This window comes from Nomascus leucogenys, chromosome 7b, assembly GCF_006542625.1.
Source record: "Nomascus leucogenys isolate Asia chromosome 7b, Asia_NLE_v1, whole genome shotgun sequence".
In the NCBI taxonomy this organism is placed as follows: Eukaryota; Metazoa; Chordata; class Mammalia; order Primates; family Hylobatidae; genus Nomascus; species Nomascus leucogenys.
In genome coordinates this window covers 74259555-74287012 of record NC_044387.1, presented here as the reverse complement: position 1 = coordinate 74287012, position 27458 = coordinate 74259555, and the positions used below count along the sequence as shown (strand labels likewise).

The following is a 27458-nucleotide window of genomic DNA, read 5'->3' as shown; positions in this document are numbered from 1 at the left end:
ATGGTGAAACCCCGTCTCTACTGAAAATCTCTATTAACTGGACGTGGTGGCGCACGCGTGCCTGTAATCCCAGCTACTCATGAGGCTGAGGCAGGAGAATTGCTTGAACCCAGGAGGCAGAGGTTGCAGTGAGCCAAGATCGCACCATGCACTCCAGCATGGGCAACAGAGCGAGACTCTGTCTCAAAAAAAAAAAAAAAAAAAAAAAAGAGACGTCTCCCGTGTTCAGATTTAAAACATTTGGCATGCCTGACACACTTCTTGACTTTTGAAAGTTCTGACATATGGATGCTTTGTTTTTACCACTGATTTATGAAGAGTTAAAAAAAATGCAGCACCCAGATTTCATTAAAAAATTTATTTTCATATAAAAGTGCCAAAATATCCACCAATGTCATAATCTATCTCAATAACCAGTTTACACTAGTAATCAAAACACAAGCCTCTTTATTCACATTGTTTAAAAATCCAATAATTTTCACACATTCCCACAGTAACTCGAGTCTCTAGACAGTGGGAAATTTGCATTCCTATTTGCTGTGGTAGTCCATATGTCCAGGTTCATATAGGCGCGAAATGGGTTGAACCCTGGGTAGTATTCCTTGCACACGACCGCTTGGTTTTCCATGTGGGTCGAATGTTCCGTGGTGGGGTTGATGGGGCAGCAATTTTCATACACATCGCTTTGCGGGGCCCAGATGGAACCAAAAAGTCCAGACATTGGAGACAAGCTTCGGGTGCTTGTGAGGTAGGGCTGAAGTATAAATGAGGAAGGAAAAATGAGTTAAAAAAAGAAAAAAGCCTTAGAAAGGTGAATACACATCAGCGAATACTACAATGGTATCAAGTTACTTGGAAGTTATTAGACTACTCTCAATTTAAATCTAGGTTGCTTTAACTCCATTTTTTCTCAAAGGCAGGATTGTGAAATCCTCATCTAATGGAATGAACTTATTCGCAACCTGGGGAAGAACCCACAGGCCAAATACCCTTTATCTGGAAAAAAACAAAAACAAGTGTCAAGCGGATGTGAAAGGAGAAGCCATCGGGGTTCTGAGCAGGGAGGGTGTGCTCACAGGCAGGGAGCTCTGGGACCCTGACCACCCACTGATCTTCCTGGGACTTTCATCTCAATTCAGTGAAGTAAAGATCAGTGAGTCCACATAAAGACAGCTGTGTCGCACAGAGGGCTGGCCCATGTTCAGTTTTATCTACAAAAGACCATTGCCTGGTGTGTTTGCGGATGTTTTTTCATTTGGGGTGGCCAGAATGTCAATGTCTGCAAGACCCCACCCATCTGATTATTGCATGTCAGTTTCCTTCACAGGGCGGCCAGCCCTGGCTTCTGTGATCTAAAAGAAGCAAGCCAGGCTTTGGCTGGTCCAAACCCAACGCTAAAGCTAGTTGAGACCAGGATTAAGGAAGCACTGGAAACAATTCAGAGCCACCCAGGGGTTCACAGCACAGGATGGGCAACACTGACCGGAGAGCTGATGAAACTGGCATGTCCCCAGGCAGCAGGCATGTTGGGTGGGGTGCTCCAGGTAGACTGAGAGTTGTGATCAATAAAGTCTGTCTGAACATCTGCAGGACAGGGGAAGCCATTGGCATAGTTCATGTTTTCTACAAAGAATGGGAGAATATCATCATAGGTAAACATTTTCATTGAGAACTGAATTCTCACTCTCAGGCAAAAAAGCTTTCAAGGCCTCACTATGCTGACAAGTTACAGACATAAATACTTGGTCCGTGTGGACCAGGAGAGTCGTTGCAACATCATTCTCAAGATTAAAACTGTTTATCAGACACACAACCTGGGAAGCCCTCAATGTGGAAGGTCTTCCTCCTGGCTTGTTTTTCTCTATTTGATCACTTGATGGGAATCTTTCTATTACACAAAATACATTAAACTACTACTAGAGATCTAAATAGTGCCAACGTTCTTGCCAGTCTTTAAAATGTTTTTATTACCTGTCATGCCAACCTTAGCCACCTACACATATATCATATGGGCTGATACAGCAATCTAAAACCAAGGACTCCTTAGATATCATTAAGAACATAATGAACACAGACCCTCACAATCATAAGAAAATTCCCAAAGCACCCCCTTGTGGTTAGCATGGAGCAATGCATGTATCAAAATCCAGATAAGAATGATACATCCCATCCCTGAAAGGGCGGCTCTAGTATAAGAAACCATGATCCGGTCGGGCGTGGTGGCTCACGCTTGTAATCCCAGCACTTTGGGAGGCCGAGGCGGGCGGATCACGAGGTCAGGAGATGGAGACCACGGTGAAACCCCGTCTCTACTAAAAATACAAAAAATTAGCCGGGCGTGGTGGCGGGTGCCTGTAGTCCCAGCTACTCGGAGAGGCTGAGGCAGGAGAATGGCGTGAACCCAGGAGGCGGAGCTTGCAGTGAGCCGAGATCGCGCCACTGCACTCCAGCCTGGGCGACAGAGCGAGACTCCGTCTCAAAAAAAAAAAAAAGAAACCATGATCCAACAGTAGTGCACAATAGAGCATTTTCCAGTTGACCAGGGAAATCCCATAGCTCTCATTTTTTTATTATTACAGATGCTTGAGCCCAAGCATCTGCAATGTTCCACAATTTCCCCTTCAAGCTCCTTTCCTTCCTTCTGCAGCACCACCCAAGGGCAGAGAAGTTAAGGACATAATAGGAAGCAGGCCAATGTTTCTATTTCACATGGGACTTGACTGCCTAAAAAGAACAAGAAGCAGCTAAAGCCCCAGCCTCCCAACGGATAACCAACAATGTTACATCTACATGGATCCAAATGACCTAGTTCTACCTAACTGGAAGGACTAAATGGATTAGGGTTATTTTTGAAGCCCCCAGACACCCAAAATTGAGGGCTTTTTGAGGGTCATATAAAATTATATATGGCATCAGTGCACAACTGGATCCACATGAAGCCATTCGGCAGCTACTGCAAGCTCATTCTCAAAGTCTGCTCGCTGTTAAAAGGATTCTTCTTAGTCCACACACTTCCTGCTTTGACCTTCTAAGAATAAAAGAATGGCGTTGGGATTGTCTGAAGAGCCCTTACCTTCTGGAAAGGCATTGTAATCGTTCAATTCCAATGGACAGTATGCGCTGGAAAACTGGCCTTCGCATGTTGCACTCCAATCAATGAAACTGCCACAAAAAACAAGCGGTCTAATCAGAAACAGGATGTCAAGACATCAAGTAAAGAAAATGAAAAAGGACTTTACTGCCTAGCATTCTAATCACTGTGAATCCCCCAATTTTGGAAAATAAAAGATGTACTTTCTCAAGTCACAGGATCAAAGGCTTACTAAATGCTGATCACTAATGACATGCCATCTGCAGGATGGATGGCTGGACTAGGAGCACACTTGTTTTTAACTATGCTTGTTAAGTCTAACTAGAGACAGAATAGAGAGCCGTGGCTTTATCAGCACTGTGAAAGAACAGCTGGAATACCTTTAAGTGTCTTTGTGCACATCTGAAGGACTTAAACATGTTCTATTAAAAACGTCCACTCAGAGCAAGACTTGCATTCATCTTAGAGAAGTCATAACTACAAAGACTATACTTCATTATACTTTGATCCCTATTGCAACCTAGATTCTTATAGAAATGAGGTAGGAAATACTGTTGTAATAAGCTGAACCAAGAAAACCGTCAAATGGATTCTGTGATTAAATATCTAACATTTTCTTAAGACTCCCTAATTGAATGACATATTAATGTCAAATAGCAAATTTGAGAAACTGCCATTGTGTAACTATTTTTCAATACTCAAATTATTTGATCTTTTAAAACTTTAAATTTGGGCCAGGTGTAGTGGCTCATGCCTATAATACGAGCACTTTGGGAGGTCAAGGCAGGAGGATAGCTTGAGACCAAGAGTTCAAGACCAGCCTAGGCAACAAAGAAAGAGCCTATCTCTACAAAAAAAAAAAAAAAAAAAATTAAAAATTAGCCCAGCACAGTGGCACACACCTGTAGTCCTAGTTACTTGAGAGGCTGAGGCAGGAGAATCACTTGAACCCAGGAGTTCAAGGCTGCAGTGAGCTATAATTGCACCACTGCGCTCCAGCCTGGGTGACAGAGCAAGACTCTGTCTCTAAAAAATAAACAAACAAACAAATACAATGTTAAATGTGTTCAAGAATAATGCCACAGAAAAATGAACAGCTTTGCTCTGCCAGGAGTTAGGAATTATGAGTGTTTTTTTTTCAAATCTGCCTCTAATATATGAAAAAATCGTCTTTTCAATTTTTTAAAAATAATGACACTGTCACCAGCTTTATTTCTTTTATTTCATGTTTCTCTCAATGCCTGGTTTAGTCCCAATGCAACTCTAAAAGGCAGAAGGAAACACACAGCTAAAGTACACCGAGGAAAAAGCCTAGCCCTCATTTTTGTAAGGAAACCCTAAGAAACTGAACTCAAATTCCAACTGCAAGGCCTTAGACTAAGCAAGGCACCAATCAGAGAAGTGAAGCTGTACCTATTATGAACCGGGGCTGGCTCCTGAATCACACAAGGCATGCCGTTCTCCAGGGTGCAGTTTAAGCTGCTTGTCACACACACCGGCGGAGTGGGCCACAGGTCTCCAGGTGAGTAAAGACCTACGGAAGAGAACAAGGCCTGAGTCCACCCTATCCTCACCTGGCCCTCATCCTACCCTTCCTGCACCTGCTCTTCCCTCCAGAAAACACATGCTGACTGACTCCTTTCGGGATATAATTTCAGGATATAATTCTGAAATACAGCATATTGTTTGGACCGTTTCTTCAGATGGTGTCCGATTGTCTCTTGACCTGGATGACAAGATGAGACTCACATAACAAATATCTGAGGAACTACTTTCTGCAAGGCCCCATTAGAGATACTGAGGATACAGCAGTGAACAAGCTACATTCAAGTGAGCAAAGATAAACAACAGTCAAAGTGTAGCATGGCAGATAATGTACGTGCCATGATGGCAAATACAGCTTTTTTTTTTTGGGGGGGGGGGGGTGGTCTCACTCTGTCGCCCAGGCTGGAGTGCAGTGGTGGCATCTTGGCTCACTGCAACCTCTACCTCCCAGGTTCAAGTGATTCTCATGCCTCAGCCTCCCAGGTAACTGGGACTATAGGCACACACCGCCATGCCCAGCTAATTTTTGTATTTTTAGTAGAGATAGGGTTTCACCATGTTGGCCAGGCTGGTCTCAAACTCCTGGCCTCAACTGATCCGCCCGCCTCGGCCTCCCAAAGTGTTGGGATTACAGGCGTGAGCCACCGCGCTTGGCCAAATACAATGATTTAAGATAGGATGGTCAAAGGCCTCACTGAGAAAACAGCTCCTCAAAGACGTGACTGACATGAGGAAGTGGGCCCAGTGGGTACAGGGAAGCCCATTCCAGGCAGCAGAAACAGTACCACAAAAGCCCTGAAGCAAGGTGTGCCTGGGGAGTTCAAACAGCAAGGATACCAGTGTAGCCAGGAAGGAGAGGGGAAAGCGGAAGAGTAGGGGATGAGGCTACAGAGAGTGGATTGGGAGCAGAGAAGACAGAGCCTGTGGGCCCCTTGAAGAATTCAGGCATTTACTTTGAAGCTACTGGAAGGTTTTGAGCAGAGTGACTTCTTGGACACAAGTCTCTAGGGATCTCTCCCATTTCTGCCAGAGGCACTGGCAACCTTTCTCCTGGACTATCTTTTCATAGATGTTTGCTAAGCAAAAGCCTTGGAACACAGTGTCTCTTTCTGGAGCAAAGGGCAGGCATGCTTGTTGCCTATTATAAAAGCTTTGGGGTTTTAAAGCTCAGGGTTCTTCTCCTGTAGCACAACCCACTGTGTGTGGCATCCATCTAGGGCTGAGTCACCCCCATATTAGATATTCTGTGATTAAATATCCCCATGGGGCTCAGGGGAACTCATGCAAAGAGGCTGGTGCTCATGCAGTGGGCTTGCCCCAGCTATATTTCAGCTTTATGTGGAAAAATGGCAGCTACCCCTCTAGGGAAACTTTATCCCCCACTCTGCACCTGAAGTGAAGTTGCTGGCTCAGTGGGCCCTCAATTCCCAGGGCCTCCCTTAAATGCCTGGGCCTGGCTCGCTGATGGCTGGGTCAGGCTGAAATCAGACAGCATCTACTGGGAGGCTGCAGCTGTCCCACCTCAATGCCCACCATGCATAACTGAAAAGGAACACAGCCATTTTCATCAGTGGTCAGAACCCAAAGCGGTTCTCACAGCTCTGGCTAATTCTGCCCTGATGAACCTTGCTAGGTGTAAACAACTCTTAGGCTATTGCCAATGGCTTAGGTGCTTGGTCTGCCACTTGGGAAGCAACAGATGGGCAGATTAAAGACATTGTTCTCTGGGACTCTGAAATGTGAAAATGGATCTTGGCTTCTGATTAAACCTTACAGCCACTCAAGATAGAGGTCCTTGGTAAGGGTATGTTCTCCACGGAGACCAGATGGAATCAAGATACTGATCAGGTCTGCACCACCCAGGCTGCCATTGTTGTTGCCTGGGTGCATCATTGCCCCAGACACGGCAACACCTCCAGCATCACACAACAGGCACAAAGTACGCTTCCTGGAAGGATAACTGGTTCATGCACATCCTATGGGCAGTAATCACTAGGAGGGAGCTGCCCAGTTAGAAACAGCTGGTATGGAATTTGCTGATATTAGCTGAAGTGATCAAAGACAGCACCTGGTCCCTGGAAGGCATTTGGATCAGCCTCAACTCACTGGCCGTGGTTGTTACAGATGACAGAATGGCTCCAGATGTTCTCCTTGCAGGCCAAGGTGCAGTCTATGCAATCACTAACACATCCTGCTGTACCTGGAGTAATGCCTCTGGCCAAGTGGAGAGATCAATACAGAAACTTAAAGAGAAAGCCATCTGGCTCTCTAAGGCAGACCCTGGTGGTCTGTGGGATTTGTTCGGCTTGTTGGGTCTGAGACAGGGGCATGGCTGAGGTCAGTACTGCAAAGTGGCCTCATCCTGCTGCGTAGGCTCCTGTGGACAGCCGCTGTTAATAAATGTATGAGACAGACAAAGCAGATTTGGTTCCACCTTCCCTAGGTCTGATTAAGAATTGCCTATGGAATGATGTACGCATGTGAAAATCTACCAGAAGCCAAGGCTACATAGAAATAAGGGGTGCGTATGTTGTGAGACAATTCTCCCTGGGTCTTTCAGGTTTCTGTGCTTCTTACGAGAAGCAGCACTGGCTCCTTTACTCTGATCTATCTTTCCCAGGGTATTTGTTATGCAAAGTCTCAGAAGGAAGAGTGTCTCCCTTTGGGGCAAGGCACAAGTTTGCTTCAAGTCCAGCACAATAGCATGAATGTCTCCTGCATATACATTTGGGAGTTGTCTGGGTCAAAGAAAGACTCAGACCTTTGAAGGCGGATGCGATCACCAAGAAAGTGTGCACAGACAGAGAAGAGCAGAGCACCACAGCCTGCTCTCTGGAGGGCTCCAGGGTCATGAGGTGGAGAGATGGGGAGAAGCTGGGTCAGGAACCTAAGGTCTACCAGCCAGAACAGAACGTCTAGTGTCTGTCACAGGTCAATATGGGGACTGAAAAGACTTAACCAAGCACTCAGCAATGTGCAAATCACCAGGGACCCCGACAGCACAGTTTCAAAAGAGCAATGGTGGCAAAAGCCAGATTACAGGGGTTTCCAGGGAGGACAGGAGGAGAGGAATTTGAATGGGCAACTCAGATAATTCTTCTGAGGAGTCTCCTAACGACAGGGGCAGAGAAACAGAGCAGCCACTGAAGAAGGCAGTCAAGAGAGAGCTTTGGCTACTGTTGAATTTCTAATGACAGAAGTATTATAGTAGATTTGTGTGCTGATGAGAATGACCCATTAGAGAAAAACTGATGATGCAGGAGGTAAATCTGCAGTAATACCCTTGGAGAGAAGGGTTGCACTGACAATTCTTCAGGCTGCAACAGGAAAGAGGCAGAGAATGGCATGACATGGTGGGCAGGTGGAGAGGGCAGTGGGAGCTTGCTGAAGGCCTCTAACCACTTCTCTCTCTTCCAGTAAAGTAAGAAGCAAGATCAAGTAAAAGAATGAGGCAGGAGGCATTGGAACTGTGGTGACAGAGGGGCAGGGTGGGAGGACACAGGCACTATGTGAAGTGGGTGGTGGGGAATCCACAGAGGCAGCTGGCATGGGGAATGCTGCTCTCCAGCTTCACTGGCCTGCACAGGGGCAGGTGGAGCAGGTGGGGCACTGGGCAAAACCATGGCTGGGGCTTTGCAATAAAGCAATAAAGGGAAAGGAGTCGGGGAAATGACCGTAACAATGGATCAAGCCATTTCAGCTGGGCAGGAAGGAAAACACAGCTGTGAGGGAGATGAGGGAGTACAAAGGTGATGGGCCCACAGCTTTGCAGGCAACAGACTGCAGACAAGATGTACTCTGTCAGTGGAGCCGAGGTAAAGGCACTTGAAGTACACACACAGACCTGGGTTAGAACACCAAACCACACGTAAATCTCCAATTGCCAGCAAAGCAGAATGGCACATGCCGAAGGGTAGATGCTCTGACAGTTTTTATTTTTCCACACCATTAAAATCCTACCTTTCTCTCACAGAAAAAAAGGCAGTACCATCTAAACTGCCCCCACATCTTGCCTGTGCAAACTATGGATTATTTAATTTTAGACTTTTTTAATTGAAAACACTTATTTTACTGGACTAGTCACTAGATTCACTATTTCTGTTGATAACTGGACAAGTCCAAAATTTATCCAAGGAACAACATAAAGTATTTCACTTTCATGGGTTAAAATTCTCCAATGTGCAGAGCAGCTTTTAAATCCAGTGTTAAATTCTACGACCAAAAGCAAGTATGTATATTAAAGACACAGAGAATAAAAATCAGGTTTATCCTGCCACAATTCCTGACCCACGTTAGGCAAGAAAGAAGCCCTAGAATCCAACAGGAAAGAAAAGACAAAGAGAGGCAGAAGAGGAGGAAAAGAGATGAAAAATGAGGGAGGACTGGAGTTCACCTCCCATCAGAGCCCCCAGGCAGGAGAGGTTTCCTTCCCACCCATTCCTACTTCCATGCACCCAGGCAACTGCCTTCCCCGCAGGCAGAAGGTCTCAGCACTGATGTCTGAGCAAGGAGGGTCCCCAAGGCTGCTGAGGCTGAATTAATAGGCTTCTAAGACAAAGTGAGTTGGGGAGGAAGGGAAGCAGGCCAGGGAAAGTGGTAAGCAGGTGAGGTGCTGCACCCTCAGCCTAGGCACACTCCCCAATCAGCCTCCTTCCCTTGGGCCACGCATCTACCTTCTGTCCTTTTCTGTCATCTCTGACTAGGGAAGGTGAACTAAATGCATCAGGAGTCTGCTGTGAGGGGCCTGGGATTATTCCAGGACATAGGGCATCTGTGCCTCAGCTGTAGGGAGGGGGCTCAGTATTGATGCACAAGGTCAGCTGGGGCCCCGATGATGCCCATCCACAGAGTAGGTGCCTTCCTGATGTATGAACGTGTGGCTTGGAGAAGGGGCTGGTGGGGAAACGGCCCTGTCCCACCCCGCCTGCTCTGTCTTCTCAAACTCATCAGCCAGAAATACAGATAGCACAGAACCCTTGGCTGATGTCTGCAGCAAGAGGGATGCATCTCACCTTTATCTTCTTCAACACCTGTAGGCCCGGCAGGAAGGCTGGGACAGGAAGGCTCTGCGTATTGTGGGAGACTATTCACAGTCCTGTGGGGAAGAGGGCAAAGGAGGAACGACTCATTTTGTCTGCACAAGGAAATACTGATATTGTATAACCACGTCTGATTGAGTTTTCACTCAACTGAAGTCTTCCCCAAGAAACATACAGATATAAAGGATGTAAAGTTACACAGCCAGAAAAGAATTGAGGAATATTAAATTCCCAAATCTAGCAAAGTCTTGTCATAACCAACAACAAAAAATTAACTAACATAACTATGAGGTAACCTGTGGTTTTAAATCTACCCATCAGGTAGATTTTCAGACAGGTAGCCCCCTGTCTGTATTTCCAGGTAGTTCACCTTCCCTAGTCAGAGATGACAGACAAGTACAGAAGGTAGATGCGTGGCCCAAGGGAAGGAGGCTGACTGGGGAGTGTGCCTAGGCTAGCAGTTAGCAGCAATTCTTACTCCTTTGTTGACAACCTACCCCCAATAAACCCATGAAGAGCTTTCCTGTGCACTAGTCAAGTTTCCTTCCTCACAGACTCACCCACTTAACTGCATCCTCTGTCTTCTTACCAAGAGGGAGGCACCTAAGAAACCAAGTTCATTTCGAACTCTCCTCCTTCTTACCCACCCTCCTCTTCTCTCACTCAATAAAACATACTTGTTTATTTTGTCCAGTGCTGCAGAAATCATCATAGGGCAGAACTGGAAACATGCATCTACTAGGTTCTTGCAAAATTTCTTCAATTATCAATGCTCAATTTCAAGGCCTAGCGAAGGGTAAATGATTCCCATCTTTATAATAACTACTGCTTCCTCCTTCTACATTCAGAAATAAGGTGTTCTTTTCTGAGACAGGATCTCGCTCTGCTACCCAGGCTAGAGTATAGTGGTGTGATCATAGCTCATTGCAGCCTTGATCTCCTGGGATCAAGTGATCCTCCCGCCTTAGCCTCAGCGAGTAGCTGGAAATACAGACGTGTGCCACTATGCCTAATGGAAAAAGAAAAAAAGAAATTCTTTTTAGAGATGGGGTTTATGTTACCCAGACTGGTCTTGAACTCCTGGACTCAAGAGATCCTCCCACCCTGGCCTCCCAAAGTGCTAGGATTACAGGTGTGAACCACCATGGCTGGCCTCAGAAATTAGGTATTTTCTAACGTGGCTACCTGTCTGAAAAAAACAGCGATACCTGAGCCTCTCCCACATGAACCATGTTTACTTGCACCACTCCTGAATTATTAATAAAATCAGATTTTACTTTCCTGCATCTTTAAAAAGTTTTCATATTTTAACCTGCAGAACCAAGTACAAAGAAGAAACACTTTAATTGGTAGAAAAAGCAGTACACGAAACATACTGTAAAAGCTGGAAAATAAAAAACTTACATGGGATTGCAGATGTTATGAGAAAGATTCAAGGAGATGGGAGCTTCAGAAGGAAAATCATTTTGTGAAACGCTGTCTCCTGCATTGAAAGAAACACATTATCACAAGTTTTAAAAAGTACACGTCAACTGTATATTCAGTATTAAAATGCATAGGTTATTAATATCATTAACGCATGACTGATTTTTCACTTTAAACTGATATTCTCACATTCAATTTTTAATTAAACATTAAACATGAATCGTGCAATTATACTACAATTATGAACATTTAGGTATATTTCTTTACAATCTCTTTTTGTTGTTGTTGTTGTTGTTTTTTGTTTTGTTTTGTTTTTTTGAGACAGAGTCTCACTCTGTCGCCCAGGCTGGGCGTAATGGTGCGATCTCGGCTCACTGCAACTTCCACCTCCCGGGTTCAATCGATTCTCCTGCCTCAGCTTCCCGAGTAGCTGGGATTACAGCCGTGCACCACCATGCCCAGCTAATTTTTGTATTTTTAATAGAGATGAGGTTTCGCCATGTTGACCAAGGTGGTCTTGAACTCCTGACCTCAGGTGATCCACCCGCCTCGGCCTCCCAAAGTTCTTTACAATCTCCTTTATGTGTGTGTATATGTATAAAATTGGAATCATATTTCACATATACATTGTCTTTTGTTTTTTTATGCCATTTATTACACTGGGGACATTTTCCTGCTATTATAATAACCTTCAAACACAACTTAAAGACTGCATACTATGCTACGGTACAGCAATACCATTAATAATTTTCATCTTTCTACTAATGTTAGCCTTTCCCTCAAGCAAAAGACACACTTACAGTTTTTCTTAACTAATGTACCGCCCTTTTTTTTGTTGTTGAGACAGAGTCTCGCTTTGTCACCCAGGCTGGAGTGCAGTGGCGATCTCGGCTCACTGCAATCTCCGCCTCCTGCCTCAGCCTCCCAGTGGCTGTAACTACAGGCGCTCGTCACCACGCCCAGCTGATTTTTGAACTTTTAGTAGAGATGGGGTTTTGCTATGTTGGCCAGCTAGTCTTGAACTCCTGACCTCAAGTGATCTGTCTGCTTGGGCCTCCCAAAGTGCTGGGATTGCAGGTGTGAGCCACCGCGCCCAGCCTCCATTTTTAAAATCCCACACTGGAATCATCAGGCAAACCTTCAGTCTTCTGTGGTAGATGCACATGCACAGAACGTATCAGTGCTGTGAACATTTTACGGGGGGCCATTAAGACAACAATGTCTAAAAAGGCTGAGCGAGACAAGATAGGGAAAACTGAAAACGTGGAGAACTGCTGAGTGGAATCGCATACATGCGGGCACTTCTAGGTTTTCACAGCTGCTACTGTACTAGTCCCTCAGACAAGACTTTAAGGTCTCACTGCTGGTGGGAGAGAGAAGAAATAGTACAGCTTGAAGGCTGCTGAAGGAAATTCTCTATGGCTTGTGTTCATCGCGTAGAACAGCCCATGAGGAGAATAGGAGATGAGGTGGGAAGTGCACTGGGATTTACGGGAAGAAGCCCCGGGTTCAAGCCTGAGCTACTGACTGCATGGTGTCAAAGGATCCGGGCATCCTCTCTGAGGCTGAGTCTTCACATGACAGTGAGAACAGGGACACCTGCCCTGCCCTTCTCACGGGGCGTGTGGGCACGCATGAGCATGCTTGACAAATGCAAGGTGCCATACAAACAGGAACTGCACAATCTCACCACCCTTTCTTTTTACTAAAGTTAAAAGTTTACTATGTTGAAAACAACAGTTAAAAGGAATGGAACTACATCTTCATATAGATGTAAAGGTAAAAATAACAATGGTGAGTGGGCCGGGCGCACTGGCTCACGCCTGTAATCCCAGCACTTTGGGAGGCCAAGGCAGGCAGATCACTTGAGGCCAGGAGTTAGAGACCAGCCTGGGCAACATGATGAAACCCCGTCTCTACTAACAATACAAAAATTAGACGGGGTGGTGGCACATGCCTGTAACCTCAGCTACTCAGGAGGCTGAGGCACGAGAATCGCTTAAAACCGAGAGGCGGAGGTTGCAGTGAGCCGAGATCCCACCACTGCACTCCAGCCCGGGTGACAGAGCAACTCCCTCTCAAAAAAAATAAATACTTAAAAAAAAAAAAAAAAAACCTGAGCGAAAAAGAGCAAGACGCAGAAGGCTACACTGAAGTATGATTTCATTTATGTGAGTTAAAGACTAACAGTCAATATTTTGTTGATGGATATATGAATGTGTAAAATTTAAAATGGACTAAAAGTACCCAGACCAAATTCATGATAGTAAACAGTGATTCTCTTGGGAAGGGAGAAGTGAACAGATGATTTAAAAAAAAAAAAAAGCAAATATGGTAAAATTAAGAGTTGTTAGTTCTGGGTAACTGAAACACAGATGCTTCTTTGACCTATCCTACATCATTAACTTTCTCAAACTTTCTCAAAAATAAGGGACAGCCAATGTTCACAGCAGCATTATTCGAACAAACCAAAAGGTGAAAGTTATCACCCAAGTGTCTGTACATACAATGGAGTATTACCCAGCAATAAAAGGGAAGGAAATGCCGACACATGCTACGATGTTTTTGAACACTGAAGACATTATGCTAACTGAAATGATCCAGTCACAAAAAGAAAACCATACTGTGTGATTCCACTCATGTAAGATACCCAGAGTAAGCAAATTTATAGACACAGAAAGTAGAAGAGGGGTGAGCAGGGGTTACAGGGAGGGAGCCATGCAGAGTTACTGTTTCATGGGTATAGCATTTCAGTTTTGCAAGATAAAAAATTCTGGAGATGGACAGTTGTGATGGTTGTGCAATGTGATGCACTCAGTGCCATAGAAGTCCACACCTAAGAAACATCACAATGGTAAATGCTGTGTCATTAAGAATGTACAAATGACAAACTAAATGCAGAAGTTCTCTGAACTATTTCCAAGACAGACACTAATAAACAATGATGATGATTATGACAAGGATGGAGGGAAGGAGGAGGGAGGAAAGAAAAAGAAAGTGAGTGAAGTCCAAAGCAAAGGTCAAGGCCACTGTCCCATCTGTCCTCTGCACTCCTGAAGGCAGATCGAGACTGTGTGGACTGGGTCCGTGGGAGGGCAGAGGGAAGGGGCACTGACAGTGTGCCTGGGGCTCTGCTCAGGACTCACCGGCAGGCAGGAAGTGCTGGGCGTCCACCATGGGCTTCTTATCCCCGTCGGAGCTGCTGGTGCTGCTCCAGCTCCCCCAGCTGCCCCGGCTGGCACGCACGCTGCCAGAGGAGCTCCCACAGTCAGAGCTGGAATCAGAGCAGAACTTGTCCACACATTTCTTCTCAGGCTTCTGGTAGTAACCCTCTGGAGGAAGAGTGAGAGGAGTCATGTTTCTCTGAAACAACTATCAACCTCATGCATTTCTAACAGGAGAGAGGTGACAGGAGGAGGAGGGCCAGGTTCACCTTCAGCTACCTCTGCTCATCTAGCAAGAAAGGAGGAGTTCATGGAAACTAATGGTTGCACTTTGAGAAATAATAGGGGACAGGCTGTCTACTCTGCCTATGGCAGGAGCAATTAGGGGTTAAGAGGGCCAACACCAACTATATAAGCATGATCTAATAATGATTCTAGAAATAACAAATAACTTATATCAAGAAGACTGAAGCTACTATTGCACCGGAGATTCACAGTGATTTTCCCCCTCTAATAAGATATCCACTAAGAGTTTCAAAATATTGATATGTGGATGGGAAGACTCTTCAGTAAAACCAAAAGCAACACACGTGTGTCAAGGGAATGAAAAAGAGAGGGTAGAGACAGAAACCAGCTAAGTGTGCTGGCCTGTGTCGGGACATGGGGCATGTGTCTGGAGAAAGTGGGTGTTGGTTGGGAGGGTTGCAACCCCCACCACCCCATACCCCACATGTACTGCCCTAGCCCCAACTATCCTGTATCAGACCCTGGACTCAGCACTGGGTGTCCCTCTACCTATCACTCCCAGGGACACTGCCCAGCAGGCCTTGCGTGGGGCAGCAGCCTGGCTCTGCAGAACTGCTGGATTCAAGTACGGGGGTAGCACTATCTCACTTGGCTACTCCCCCCTTTCACCAAAGGGGACCTGTCTGCAGCAAGCAAGCATCATTCCTTCAGCAATACGCCTGAGGATAGTTACGACCGGCCAGACTGGAGGGCTGGGGGGCAGCACTAGAGGCCTACTGAGATTCAACTGAATCTTAGTTTTCTGGTCTCACCCTGAAAGCTTTCCACTGGGGCTTTAGTTATTAGCTAAGTTGCCTGTGGAGATAAAATCACTGAGGTGTCATTTCTCTTATTAGATACTTCGTTGAGGAAACAAAAATTCCCACAGAAGCACCATTTGTAGCTCAGTATCATTACATACCTGCCTCTCTCTGGGCAGCAGGTAAACTGCTTGCAATTTCGGCATCTGCTTTACAAACCTCCCTAGTGCTTTCCTGTATACACCAGCTTCTTACGTTGATGTCACTGCTCAGCTCAGACCTCTCAAAGTCACTGCACACAAGCTTCAGGTCACTCTGTTCAGGAGGCCTGGAAAAGCCACACACACACACAAAACCACATCTGTATTTTATCATGTACACATGCAGACTTCCTTTCCATGAGACTTACTAGAGGTGAAAATACGAATCTGGGACAATAGCAGTCCTCCTCACTTTGGGTCTGGTAGAAGAGTATGATGAGCAGAAAGGGATACCAGTAAGAAAAAGATTTTGTCAGGGAAATTAAGTGTCTCAAAGAAGCAAGGTTTCCAAGGCAGAGTGCCATACTGCCTGGGTTCGAATTCTGGATCTGTCCCTTACCAGCTTGTCAAACCACATAGTGTGTGGGTACCTCACTTCCTGCAGCTGTAAGAACCTACCTTCCGCAGGACTGAAGCAAGGGTGACCTGAGGGGTAACTATTCTGTTTCATTATTATGACCCCAGATAGCGCAGGTGGGTCAGTGGCTGAACAGGGAACAGCAGAGGCCTGCCTGTGCCCCACGGTTTTCTCTAGTTCCTGCTCCACAAATGCCCCTGCCTCTCATAAGCAGAAAGAAGGTCTCCACACGGAGGGATGGCTTATGCTTTTCCCCTAAAAACTACCATATCTGTTAGCATTTCATAAAGGAAAGATACAAAATGGTCACTTTCAGGTATTTTTAACAAAATAAAAACATAATAGGAAAATGTTAATTTTACAAATGTATTTTAATCTTAAGATATAAACATCTACACTCTCATATTATCGGTATCTAATATCACCGAAATAAGTTTAAAAGTTAATAGCCAAATGCAAAATTATAAAGTGAAAAATAGATCAAAATATTACAGATAGTAAGAATTACGCACCTTGAGACTGGAGCAACACCCCTTTTCTTGTTCTTTCTACATGTTCGACTTTTACTCCAATTTAAATTTTGTAAATTTCCTTCTCTTTTCTCCTGAAGCTTTTTCTTCCTATAAGGATCTTCTTGCTAAAGAGAAAGTAAATGTTTAATGGTTTAAACTAAATATGAATAAGAACATGTTTAAACGTCTGAAGACCAACTCCATCTGAATTCAGAATGTCCCAGTGCTGTTGAAAACTGAGAAGTGTGTTTCTCAGCCTCTAGTTTGTTTTCATTTCCCCTCTTGCTCTACTTCCCTCAAGCTCCACAGAAAAAGAAGAAAAAAGAATTGTTGCCTATAAAATTCCTAAGAGGCTAAAAAGGAAAAACATCTGCTAGCCATTTATGACCAGCTTGCTGTTAACTTTGCAACAATAAATCCCCCAACCTTCACCTGTTAATTTGGTATGTGCAACTCACATAAATTACTGTACTATGAAGAAAAATTAGGTAAAAACTCGACTTAGAATCAAGTTGTGTCTTTACGTTTTTGTTTATAGGCGAACTTTAGGAGAACAGCCAAATCTCTATAGAATGCTCCAAACTAGTATAAGCTTCTTGGGTAAATAGGCAAGAATATGCTTGATGTTTTAAAAATGTGGTTCTGAAAAGCATCAGCATGAGATGCATAAACATTACATATATATATATGTATTAAATAAGTATAGTTTCCTCAGTTGGAGCCTTTTCCTCTTTTCAATGTCAGGTATGGTCTATTAACAGACCCAGCGGGAGAGGGATTCCCTTTGCCCTTTCAAACTATGAAGTAGCTCAAGTCTTTAACATATTCTAAAACTTATTATTCCCCTTCCTTCCACATGTTCCCTCTTCAAGCAGAGACACTCTCAGTGGGTAGGCGGTGGTGGGAGCTCACACACTGAGACCCAAGGGCTTAAAAGACACATCTCTTCAGTGTGTTAGGTCCTTTCAGGAGGAAGATATATCTTCTCCAGGCACCTCACAGAGGCAAATCCCCTAGATCCAGAAGAGTCCCCTTCCTACCGACTGAAGGATTCACGCTTCATGGAAAGCAAAGATTGGCTCATTTTGCCTTCTCTTTCAGAAGGTTGGCCCAGCAATCACAGCAGGAATTGTGAAGTTGAAACATACACTCAACTAACACGAGTAACTTGGAAGGAGGAAAAGAAAAGGTTTTAGGTAACCTGCAATACCTACAAGTTCTATGTCTGAGATATTAGAACCCTTATGCATCTATTAAAGCAATGTGCACACCACAGTAAATAAAAACTAGAAGCGAAATGGGATTTTTAACTGTGTAGGCAGTGGGATTATGACATTTTTTATTTCTCCTTTTTACACCTTTGTTTCCCCCAATAAGTATGTATTAACCTTTTTCTGATTCTGAAGGTATTTTAAAAACCTGAGAAGTTAAACATACAAAGCCCTATTGTACAGGACCTTATGCTAATTGCTTAAGTTTGAAGTTAAACTGAAGGACATGCAGACTCGGGATTTAATGTTAAACAGACATGCACCACATTTCTTCATGTATTGTTCCTTTGTGTATTTCTAACTTGGTGGGGAGGTTTCCCACCCCCGTCCACTCAAGGGCCAACAAAGGCTTGTCAACACAGCAAGTACTTGAGCCTATCCATCCCTCCAGGGTCAGGTACAAATAAAAAATCAGTCTCTCAGTGGGGTCTGAGACAGCATGAGCTGGTAAGCAGTCACTGATACTTGGCTGCCTTTCTCAAATCCGTCTGGTTGGAACTGTCATCCTGTGCAAGCAAAAGGGTGAGTACATTCAGGACTACTGAGAGGCGGGACTCGGAGACCAGAAGCATCAAAGAGTTCTCCGTGAGTATGACAAAGAAAAGGGGAATGCAGGACAAGCTAGATTCAGAGGCGTGAGACGTATCCCAGAAAGAGTGGCAGGGAGCACCTTCTGAAGCACTGGGCAGTGAGGAGGAATGTGGCTGAGAGAGAACAGGCCTGCAATGGAGACAGCAGGTGGAAAAGGGAGGGAAATTGAGCCAGAGCACACAGCAACTTGTCAAGAAATCCACGGAAGAGTAAAGCACCACCTGGCTGCTTTCTGGTACAGAAGATCCCAGAGAGAGAAGGACAGGACTAACCAGGAAACTGAAGAGTCACATGGAACGGCAATTAGGAGCACATCTCGGAGGCTAAACTGCCTAGTTTCAATCTCGTGCCTTGATTACCAGCTGTGTAACCTTGGGCAAGTTACTTAGCCTCCCTGCCTCAGTTTCCCGAGTCATCCTCAAAGCATTGTGTGGACTAAATTACCTAGCATCTCATAAGCCATTTAAATGAGACTTAGTTATTGTCATCATTATTATTGGGTTATTTGGAGGTTTTTTTGGTGGGGGTTTTTTTTTTTTTTGAGACAGGGTCTTGCTCTGTTGCTCAGGCTAGAGTGCATTGAGGCAATCATTGTTCACTGCTGCCTCAACCTCCCAGGCTCAAGCAACCGCCTACCTCAGCCTCCTGAGTAGCTGACACTACAGGCAAGTGCCACCATGCCCAGCTATTTTATTTTTTATTTTCTGCAGAGATGGGGTCTTGCTGTGTTGCCCAGACTGGTCTTGAACTCCTGGGCTCAAGAGATTCTCCTGCGTCAGCTGAACTATTTGAACTAGTTACGTTTACTGATCTCTCTGATAGAGGTGATGATTTAACAGATGGCAGTGTGGAGAAAGAGTTCCTAAGCTTTACTAAAAGCAAAGGAAGAAATCGAAGAAGAGAAATCACAAACTTACTGCACAAAGCCATTCTTAAAGCCACTGTGTATAAGTAAAATCAAATAAGCAATAACTAAGTTTGCTTAGTTTCTTAGCAAACTAAGAAAAAACTCTGATATACGATATTTGATACAGTTGATATCTTTAACACAGAAAGTGTTCTTACAGAGAATAAAATATTCAAAAGAAAAATGGGCAAAGGACATGAAATACAAATTCATGAAAGAAATATAAAAGCAAAAAAAAAAAAAACCAGGAAGAGCTCTTCCAAAATATTTCATCATAAAATAATGTTTTTAGAAAAGGTGAATTATAGACTACCTTGTGTCTCCTCTTTCCATTTTGGTTTTAGAAAACACAAATGTGTTTATGATGCATAAGCACTAGGAAACGGCTGGGAAAGCAGGATCCTGTTCACTGTGTCTGCCTCCGAAGTGTGGAAGCAGAACTAGGTTAGACTTTTACCTCTACATTTCCAGAATTTCTTTTCAGTGGTAGCATTTTGGATGGATAGTTTTTTGTGTGTTTTTCAGCCTTCTACAAAAAATGAAGGAAAATGCTCACCTTTCCATAGTAAGAAAACCAAAACACAACTGCTCACCTATCACACTAAGATTTTGCAAACAATTTTTGCCGCACAGAGAATGAAAGTAGCATTCTCAGAAATGACATGTGAACAAATCGGTACCAACTTTCTGGAAAGCAATCTGTCAGCACACATAGGAACTTTACACAGTTGATCCCTGTATTAGTCCGTTTTCATGCTGCTGATAAAGACATACCTGAGACTGGGCAATTTACAAAAGAAAGGTTTACTGGACTCACAGTTCCATGTGGCTAGGGGAGGCCTCACAATCATGGCAGAAGGTGAAAGGCAGGTCTCACATGGCAGCAGACAAGAGAAGGGAGCTTGTGCAGGGAAACTTCCATTTTTAAAATCATCAGATCTCGTGAGACTTACTATCATGAGAACAGCACATGAAAATCCCACCCCCATAATTCAACCACCTCCCATAGGGTTCCTCTCATGACATGTGGGAATTGTAGGAGTTACAACTCAAGATGAGATTTGGGTAGGGACACATCCAAACCATATCAATACCCTTTCATTCTATTTTTTGACATCTATAACAAAGACTTACCAGGTACACAGGTAAGAGGAACAAAATTGTTCATCACAGACTTATTTATGAAAGTAAAAAGTTGGAAACAATCTTAATGTCCAACTGCAGGAGAATGGTTTAAATTACGGCACAGTTAAATGATGAAATGTTATGTAACCACTGAAAACAAAGCTCCCTATTTAATTTTTATAGAAAATTTAGTTATAATCTTATGGCAAAGCTACAGACAATAATAATTATCTTAACTATTTTAAGATAATAGTTTTTAAAAATCTGCATAGAAAAGAATAAAAAATGTTAAAAGTGGTTTATTCTGGATAGATCTTTTTCTACCTTATTCTTTATGCTTCTATAATAATCATGAATTACTTTTCTAAGGGAAAAAAGTCTGCTTAAAAGAAAATAAAAAGCCAAAGCTAGGGTTAAAATTTAGTGTGTGGATTCCAAACCTGGGCTTCAACCTTCCTTGCCAATAAATCCAGAGGAATGTTCCACATGTATTATATAGACAGATTTATACAATTTTGTAAGCTGCAAAATTAGGCTCTAAGAATGTGCAAGAAAAACAAACACTGGGCACTGCACTTGGGAATGTACTTATTGAGAATGATTTTCACGAAATGAACAATGAAATGGAAAGTGTTAATACACTCACAGGATTTTAAAGAACAGTTCTACAAAACAAGGAGTGAGTTACAGACACAGGAAAGAAATGACAAACCACTGCCCCCAAATCTGCACCAGAGAATCCACCTTGGTTGACTTGGTTGGGAACAACCTTGGGCCACAAAGTACAGCCTATGCCATCCACATCCCTCAGATGGGCATGTCTCCTGTGAACTGAATGCCACCATGAGATGCAGATGTCTGTCCTACACAGGTTTACAGACCAAACAAGGAGGGAAGGTCTTATACAACCACAGAGATCGACAGCAAGAACCGCTTTGAGCTCTAGGGACAGAGGTAAACAGCAAGACCCATGCCCTCAGGGATCTAATGGTAAAGACACACAGAGAAGAAAATAACTTGAAGAAATTAAGAAAACTGCCATAACCAAGGGCACAACTAAGCCTAGCACAGACAGCCAGGAAGACTGCAGTGCTGGGAGGAGAGTTTGAAATAGGCGATGGCACCCACGCATGTGGCAGGTGGAGGCCAGTGGCAGCACCATTATTCCTTAGGGCCATCTTAGGTTGAAGGGACCTTGGGATAATCCATTCCAGCCTCTCCTCCCAGCACACAAGGCTATGTATCTGCTGGAGTCAGTGCATGGCAGCATCAGTTTCTATTTCATTGCAGGGCAACAGGTAAGACTCCAAAGCTCATATCAAAAAGATGTTTTTTGTTTTTTTTTTGAGACGGAGTCTCGCTCTGTCAACCCAGGCTGGAGTGCAGTGGCGCGATCTCGGCTCACTGCAAGCTCCGCCTCCCGGGTTCACGCTATTCTCCTGCCTCAGCCTCTCCGAGTAGCTGGGACTACGGGCACCCGCCACCACACCCGGCTAATTTTTTTTTTTTTTTTGTATTTTTAGTAGAGACGGGGTTTCACTGTGGTCTCGATCTCCTGACCTCGTGATCTGCCTGCCTCGGCCTCCCAAAGTGCTGGGATTACAAGCGTGAGCCACCGCGCCCGGCCTCAAAAGGATGTTAAGTTCAACTCCTAACTCATTCATTCCCACCTATCCCAAATTCAATGACTATTTCTGTTCCTGAAAGTGTGCCCTACCCTCACACCTTTAGGCCTAGCTTTTTGTATACTTGCTATACCTGCACCCTCAGCCAGTCTGCAAATTCAACACTGCCTCCTCCCCAAAGTTTGAACTCGAGGCCCTCGTCTTTTCTCTGTGCATACCTCACAGACTCCATGTCCAACCACCACATGGGTAACCCCCAAATCTCAAGCTCCAGGCCTAACTTGCTGCCGAAGCTCTAGTTCCCCACCTCCAGCCAAGTTAATACTCAAGTACACTACACATCTCACTTCAATGTTCAGCCATCCCTTTCTGTTGGTAGCAATCATTATTATACCTATCACTTTGAGACTTACTGCTTGTCAATACTTTGTAAGTGCTGCCATTCTAAAGCAATTCTCATATTAGCCCATTTAATCTTCACACCTCTTTGAGGTAGGTATACAATTATCATCCTTATTTTGCAGATGGAGAAAAATGCAATGTTAAGTAACTAACCGAATATTATAGAATGAATACATGACGATGCAGATTCAAACCCAGAAGAAGCCTGGCTGTAAAGTGCATGCTCTTAACATGATAACAACGTTGCTTTGACAGACATAAAAATGAGATCATCACCTCCATCAGAATTCCCCATTCTAGTCACCCAGGCTTGGAACCTTGGAGCTATCTTTGGTAAATGGCAATGTGAAAAAATGACTCCTCTCCTGTATGCATTTAGTGCTAAGAAGTCCTGATGGTTTTCTCTTCTAAAATGTCTCTTACCTACTTTCCTACCCTTTACTCCTGCTTAAATGTAAGCCTTGATTACATCATAACAAAGAGTAACAGCCTCTTTGTTAGAAAAGAGCTGGTATCCATTTCTTCCCTCTCAAATTCAATTTCCAAAACATTGAGAATGATCTTCCAATAATGTCTTATATTCACATTCATTCAAGCATTTATTCAACTACACTGGTTCTACATAACAGGCATCCTGACAGTCTTTATAAAACTGAATTGAACAATATCCAATTATTACCTTCAGGAAGATCACAGCCCAAAGGTTGCTTTCAATTTGTTAACCACTGTCCACCACCACCCCCCCCGCCCCCCACCAACTCAGAAACCTTCAATAGCTCCCCAAAATCTGCAGAAAGGTCCCAAAGCAGTAATCCTCAGGCCAAATCCTCCAAAACAACTTTTTGTTTGGACAAATATGCTTTTAACAAATTTGATTCTGAAATTCCTTAGCTGGCAACAATTCTTCAGTTCTCTACAGATACCACCACCTTCCTATTGCTTTCACTTAGCCTATGTCACCATTTGTGCTTCCCATCAAGACCTAGGGAAGAAGGTCTGAACTTTCAATCAGCATTCAATGGCCTTCCGACCTAGGAGGACTCTGACCTCTCCCTCCCATTACTTCCCCAAAGGTAGCTTCTTCCCAGTCAGATGGCTCCGACTGCACCCAATTATGCCTCAATGGTTCCTCCACCTGCGGGGCTCAGGGCTGCCCGCTGCCCATCTTCCCTTCTCTGTTCTTCCACATGCTACCTGCACAAGTTTCCACCTCCTCTAGGAGCTTTCCACGGCACCCTGGCCTACACAGACTTTTCAATCTCTGAAGTCCCCTCTACTATGAATCTTGGTGTTTGGTTACACAGAAACCTCTTGTCTTTCCAAACAGACTGTAAATTCGTAGTTCGGACTGCTTGCAACATACTTATATCATTTCCACTTTATTTGAATCAAAAAATTCATGTTTGTTATAAAGTTTTAATGAAAGAGAAGAAAATAAAGAAGGAAAAAGAAATAATCCAAAATCCCACTACTCAGAAATAACTAGGGTCTCCCATTAATTATTTTGCAAACCTCATTTGTGAGTATTTTTCTATGAGCCTACACGCATGAAAGAAGGGCAGTACAGATAATGGGAATAATTTATAACACTAGGAATATATATAATTTTTAACTAAAAATGTAAGGGTCAATTTTATATGAATTTAACATAAGAAAAATAAACCAAAGTAGAACCAAGGGAACTGCCACGTTTCGAATAATTATTTCTTCAAGACATGCGATATTAATTCCTTAAAGATCTCTCTAAGGTTAGGAAAAAGACTGTAAAAATATTTTCTTAAGTTATCACCCTTTTAAACTACACGTTTCATGTTTTCATAGTACTGGCCCTCTACTGAGATTAAGATTAAAATTTATTTTCACCTACCTCTCAATCCCACCTCCTGGTTTTTGCAGATTATATTACTATTTTTACTTGTTAAAATTTCAATTTTCCAGTCTGTTCTGTGGATATAATTGCCAAATTTTTAAGTCTTCGTTCTGGATACAAAATGGATTGAAACTTCAACAAGAGACCTCTATTATGCCTTCTTCCATCTGAGTGTTTATTTGTACTTCTATCTTGCTTGGCTAAATTTCATTAACTTGATTTTACAATAACAGCTTATGATTTCATTTGTATTTAAGGATGTCTGCCTGTTGCCTTTGTACTTGAGTATTAACTTGGCTGGATGCAATATTCTTTGTTTATATTTCCATTCTCTCAACGATACTGCTCCACTGTTTCCTGGTGTTAGATGTTCCTATCGAAAAGTCTGAGGCAAGCTTAAGTTTGTACTTCTTGATTTTTCTGTCTTTGCACAACTCTTCATGTTTGAAGTTCAGTTAATTTAACTAAGTGCCTACGCCCATTATGATGTATCAATTTTTCCTGTTGTACACATTGTGCCCTTTTGATCTACAAATTTAGTTCTTCCCTCATATCAGGAAAATTTTCTCCTATTATATCATGAATACTTTTCTCATCTTTTAGACAGAAGATGATAACAGATATGGGGACAAAGACAGACAAAAAGCAATACAACTCAGCAAGAGTATGCCCTAAAATATAGATGTTCAGTAATAATGGATAGACGGAATATGTTAGTCAAGTTCTACTCTGCCATCATTACCTAGGAATGACCCATTTGCTTAAGAACAGATTCTCTTCAGAGTAAAAGCTATCTGGTTTCTCTAAAAATTACTATAGTAACATCTATATAATTAGAAGGCAAATAAAATTCTCTGAACACACACACATCAAACTCACTAGTTATTAATATGGATTCAAATGCAGTGAAACATATGAAATATACATATTCACTTAATACAAAGTCCTAAAAATGGATTTTGTTCTTTTTAATAGGCAAGAAAAAAAAATACAGACCTCTACGAAAAGTATGTCCTGTTTCTCAGAACACATGTCTTCTCTAGATGTTTTGTGAATCTTCTTTTCTGAAGAAGGCTTTGTGTCCACCTTCTTCAAAGTTTCACAATGATCTACTTCATTCTTGACAGGTACTTGCTGGTTATTCCCTTTAATAAACAAAAACAATTCAATTTCTAGCTAATAGTTTCCACTCACATTCCCCATCTTCTTTCCTACACCAAACATCTAATTTGACTTCATTAATTTATTATGAAGTTAAATTAAATTTAGCAATGTTTTTAACATCCATGATGCTCTAGAAATTTATTTTGTTCATAGATGAAAGTATACTTATATTAAGAGTTCTACAAAAAAGTCTTTAAAAGAGGTCAAGGAAAAAAGTTGGGGGGGGGACACCAATATTCACAGCATCATTATTCATAATAACCAGAAGGTGGGAAAATGCCAAGTGTCCATTGACGGATAAATGGATAAACAAAATATGGTATATACATACAACAGAATACCATTCAGCATGACTCATTGCACAACAATGTGAAATACTTAAGACTACTGAACTGTATGGTTAAGATGGTCAAGATTTTTTTTTTTTTTTTTTCAAAAAAGGAATGAAAGTCTGGCACATGCTACAACATGGATGAACCTTGAAGACATCATGCTAAGTGAATTTAGCCAGATATGAAAGGACAAATGTTTTATGATTCCACCCATGAGGGACCTAGAGTAATCGAATTCATAGAGACAGAAAGTAGACTGGTGGTTACCAGGGGCTGGGGACAGGAGATAATGGGTATTTATTATGTAATGGGTGCAGATTTACTGTCTGAGATGATTAAAACTTCTGGAAGTGGAAAAGGATATGGACAGTGGTGATGGTTGCACAACAATGTAAATGTACTTAACGCCACTGCATTTGATAATTTAAAATGGTTAAAGTAAGTTTTCTGTGATGTATATTTTATATATACATGTTTTTAAGCTGGCGAAGAGGGAGAGAAGGATAAAGACTTGGATTCTGGTCACGACAGCCACTGATCAGTTTTACAGTCAAAGTTAAGTCTCTTAAGCTGCCTGTGCCTTAGTTTTCTTATTTATAAAATGAATACTACCCCAGCTTCCTTGCCTCTCTTGTTTGACAGTTACAAAGATGAAAACAGAACAGATACAAATGTAAAGCATCCCCACCAAAGGACACACGACTGTTTCATGGAAGGTCCTCCCTGCTACAGTGAATGCCCACCCTGCCCGTGTGGAGCAGCCAATCAGCAGAGGAGCCAACAGCTGATTAATCAGATGGCAAAAGTGGGTGCTGGGAGGAACCTTTTCTGAAAATATGTTTTCTTCCATATTTCTTTTAAGTGATTTCATAAGTATACTTCTTCTATCTCTTATCCCACAATAAAGGCAAATGAACTTCAACCCCACAATAACCGGCCTGTTTTCTAATTTGAAACGATGCATTTCAGTACCTTTTTCTTTTTTCTTGAACTAAGAATCCCTAACGATACCTCTGAAATCTGAGAAGTCTAGACGACCATAGGGCAGAGCAAATATTTCCCAGCAAAGCAGGCTGCAGGCTCTGGTAGGATGGACACCTAACCAGATTATCAGCAGAGGCTCCAATCCAGCCCTTCTGTGGGACTTGAGGCAGGGAAGGTCTCTCACCCACAGAAGGAAAGGAACAGTCAAGTCCCCTCTGACTCTGAAATTCTGAGGCTACAAATTAAACTCACTCAAAGCAAGATACATAAAGTTTTCAAATAACACTTACCAGGTAAACATACTTTTATTTGGTTAACAGAAAATTATATAAATATTATGTAACCATAAAAATGCCAGGCAAGCAAATGGCACACACCTTGTAAAGTAATGCAGGCTTTTATGGTTTAAGTACAACCAGGACATATTAGGTCTTATACTTTCAGAAAAAGGGGCTCTATCCCAAAATTAAGGTTATATTCTCCAAATGTCACAAAATGAATACAGAAAATAAATCCTTTGGCCAGACTCATTACATAAATAAAATAAAGCATCACGGCATGTTTTTAATGCTTTTGGCTGTGATGGAAATACAATGGCCAAAGTCAGATCCAGAGACAAAGCTGATCACTATCAACTGCTTCCTTTAATAACTGGGAATAACTTAGAGTTAGTGAAGAATCTGAATCAAAGGCTACTAAGGCTATTTCCCAGGAATTTCTGTCTCTATAGGACAGTCAACTATTTGC

At 42.9% G+C, this 27458-nt stretch overlaps 1 protein-coding gene across 1 annotated transcript in view; it reads right to left on the bottom strand.

Moving 5' to 3' along the window:
* Positions 1–343: 343 nt before the first annotated feature.
* The window catches only part of TMEM131L (transmembrane 131 like), an 81255-nt gene continuing 54140 nt past the window's right edge, over positions 344–27458 (bottom strand). Inside the window, exons 22-31 of the mRNA XM_030816253.1 lie at positions 25228–25376; positions 16441–16565; positions 15472–15638; positions 14247–14432; positions 11080–11158; positions 9649–9731; positions 4505–4625; positions 3074–3162; positions 1484–1623; positions 344–754 (exon numbers count right to left, since the gene is read on the bottom strand). Coding sequence (XP_030672113.1) covers positions 479–754; positions 1484–1623; positions 3074–3162; positions 4505–4625; positions 9649–9731; positions 11080–11158; positions 14247–14432; positions 15472–15638; positions 16441–16565; positions 25228–25376 — 1415 coding nt within the window. The 3' untranslated portion in view covers positions 344–478. The remainder of the gene's footprint in view (positions 755–1483; positions 1624–3073; positions 3163–4504; positions 4626–9648; positions 9732–11079; positions 11159–14246; positions 14433–15471; positions 15639–16440; positions 16566–25227; positions 25377–27458) is intronic.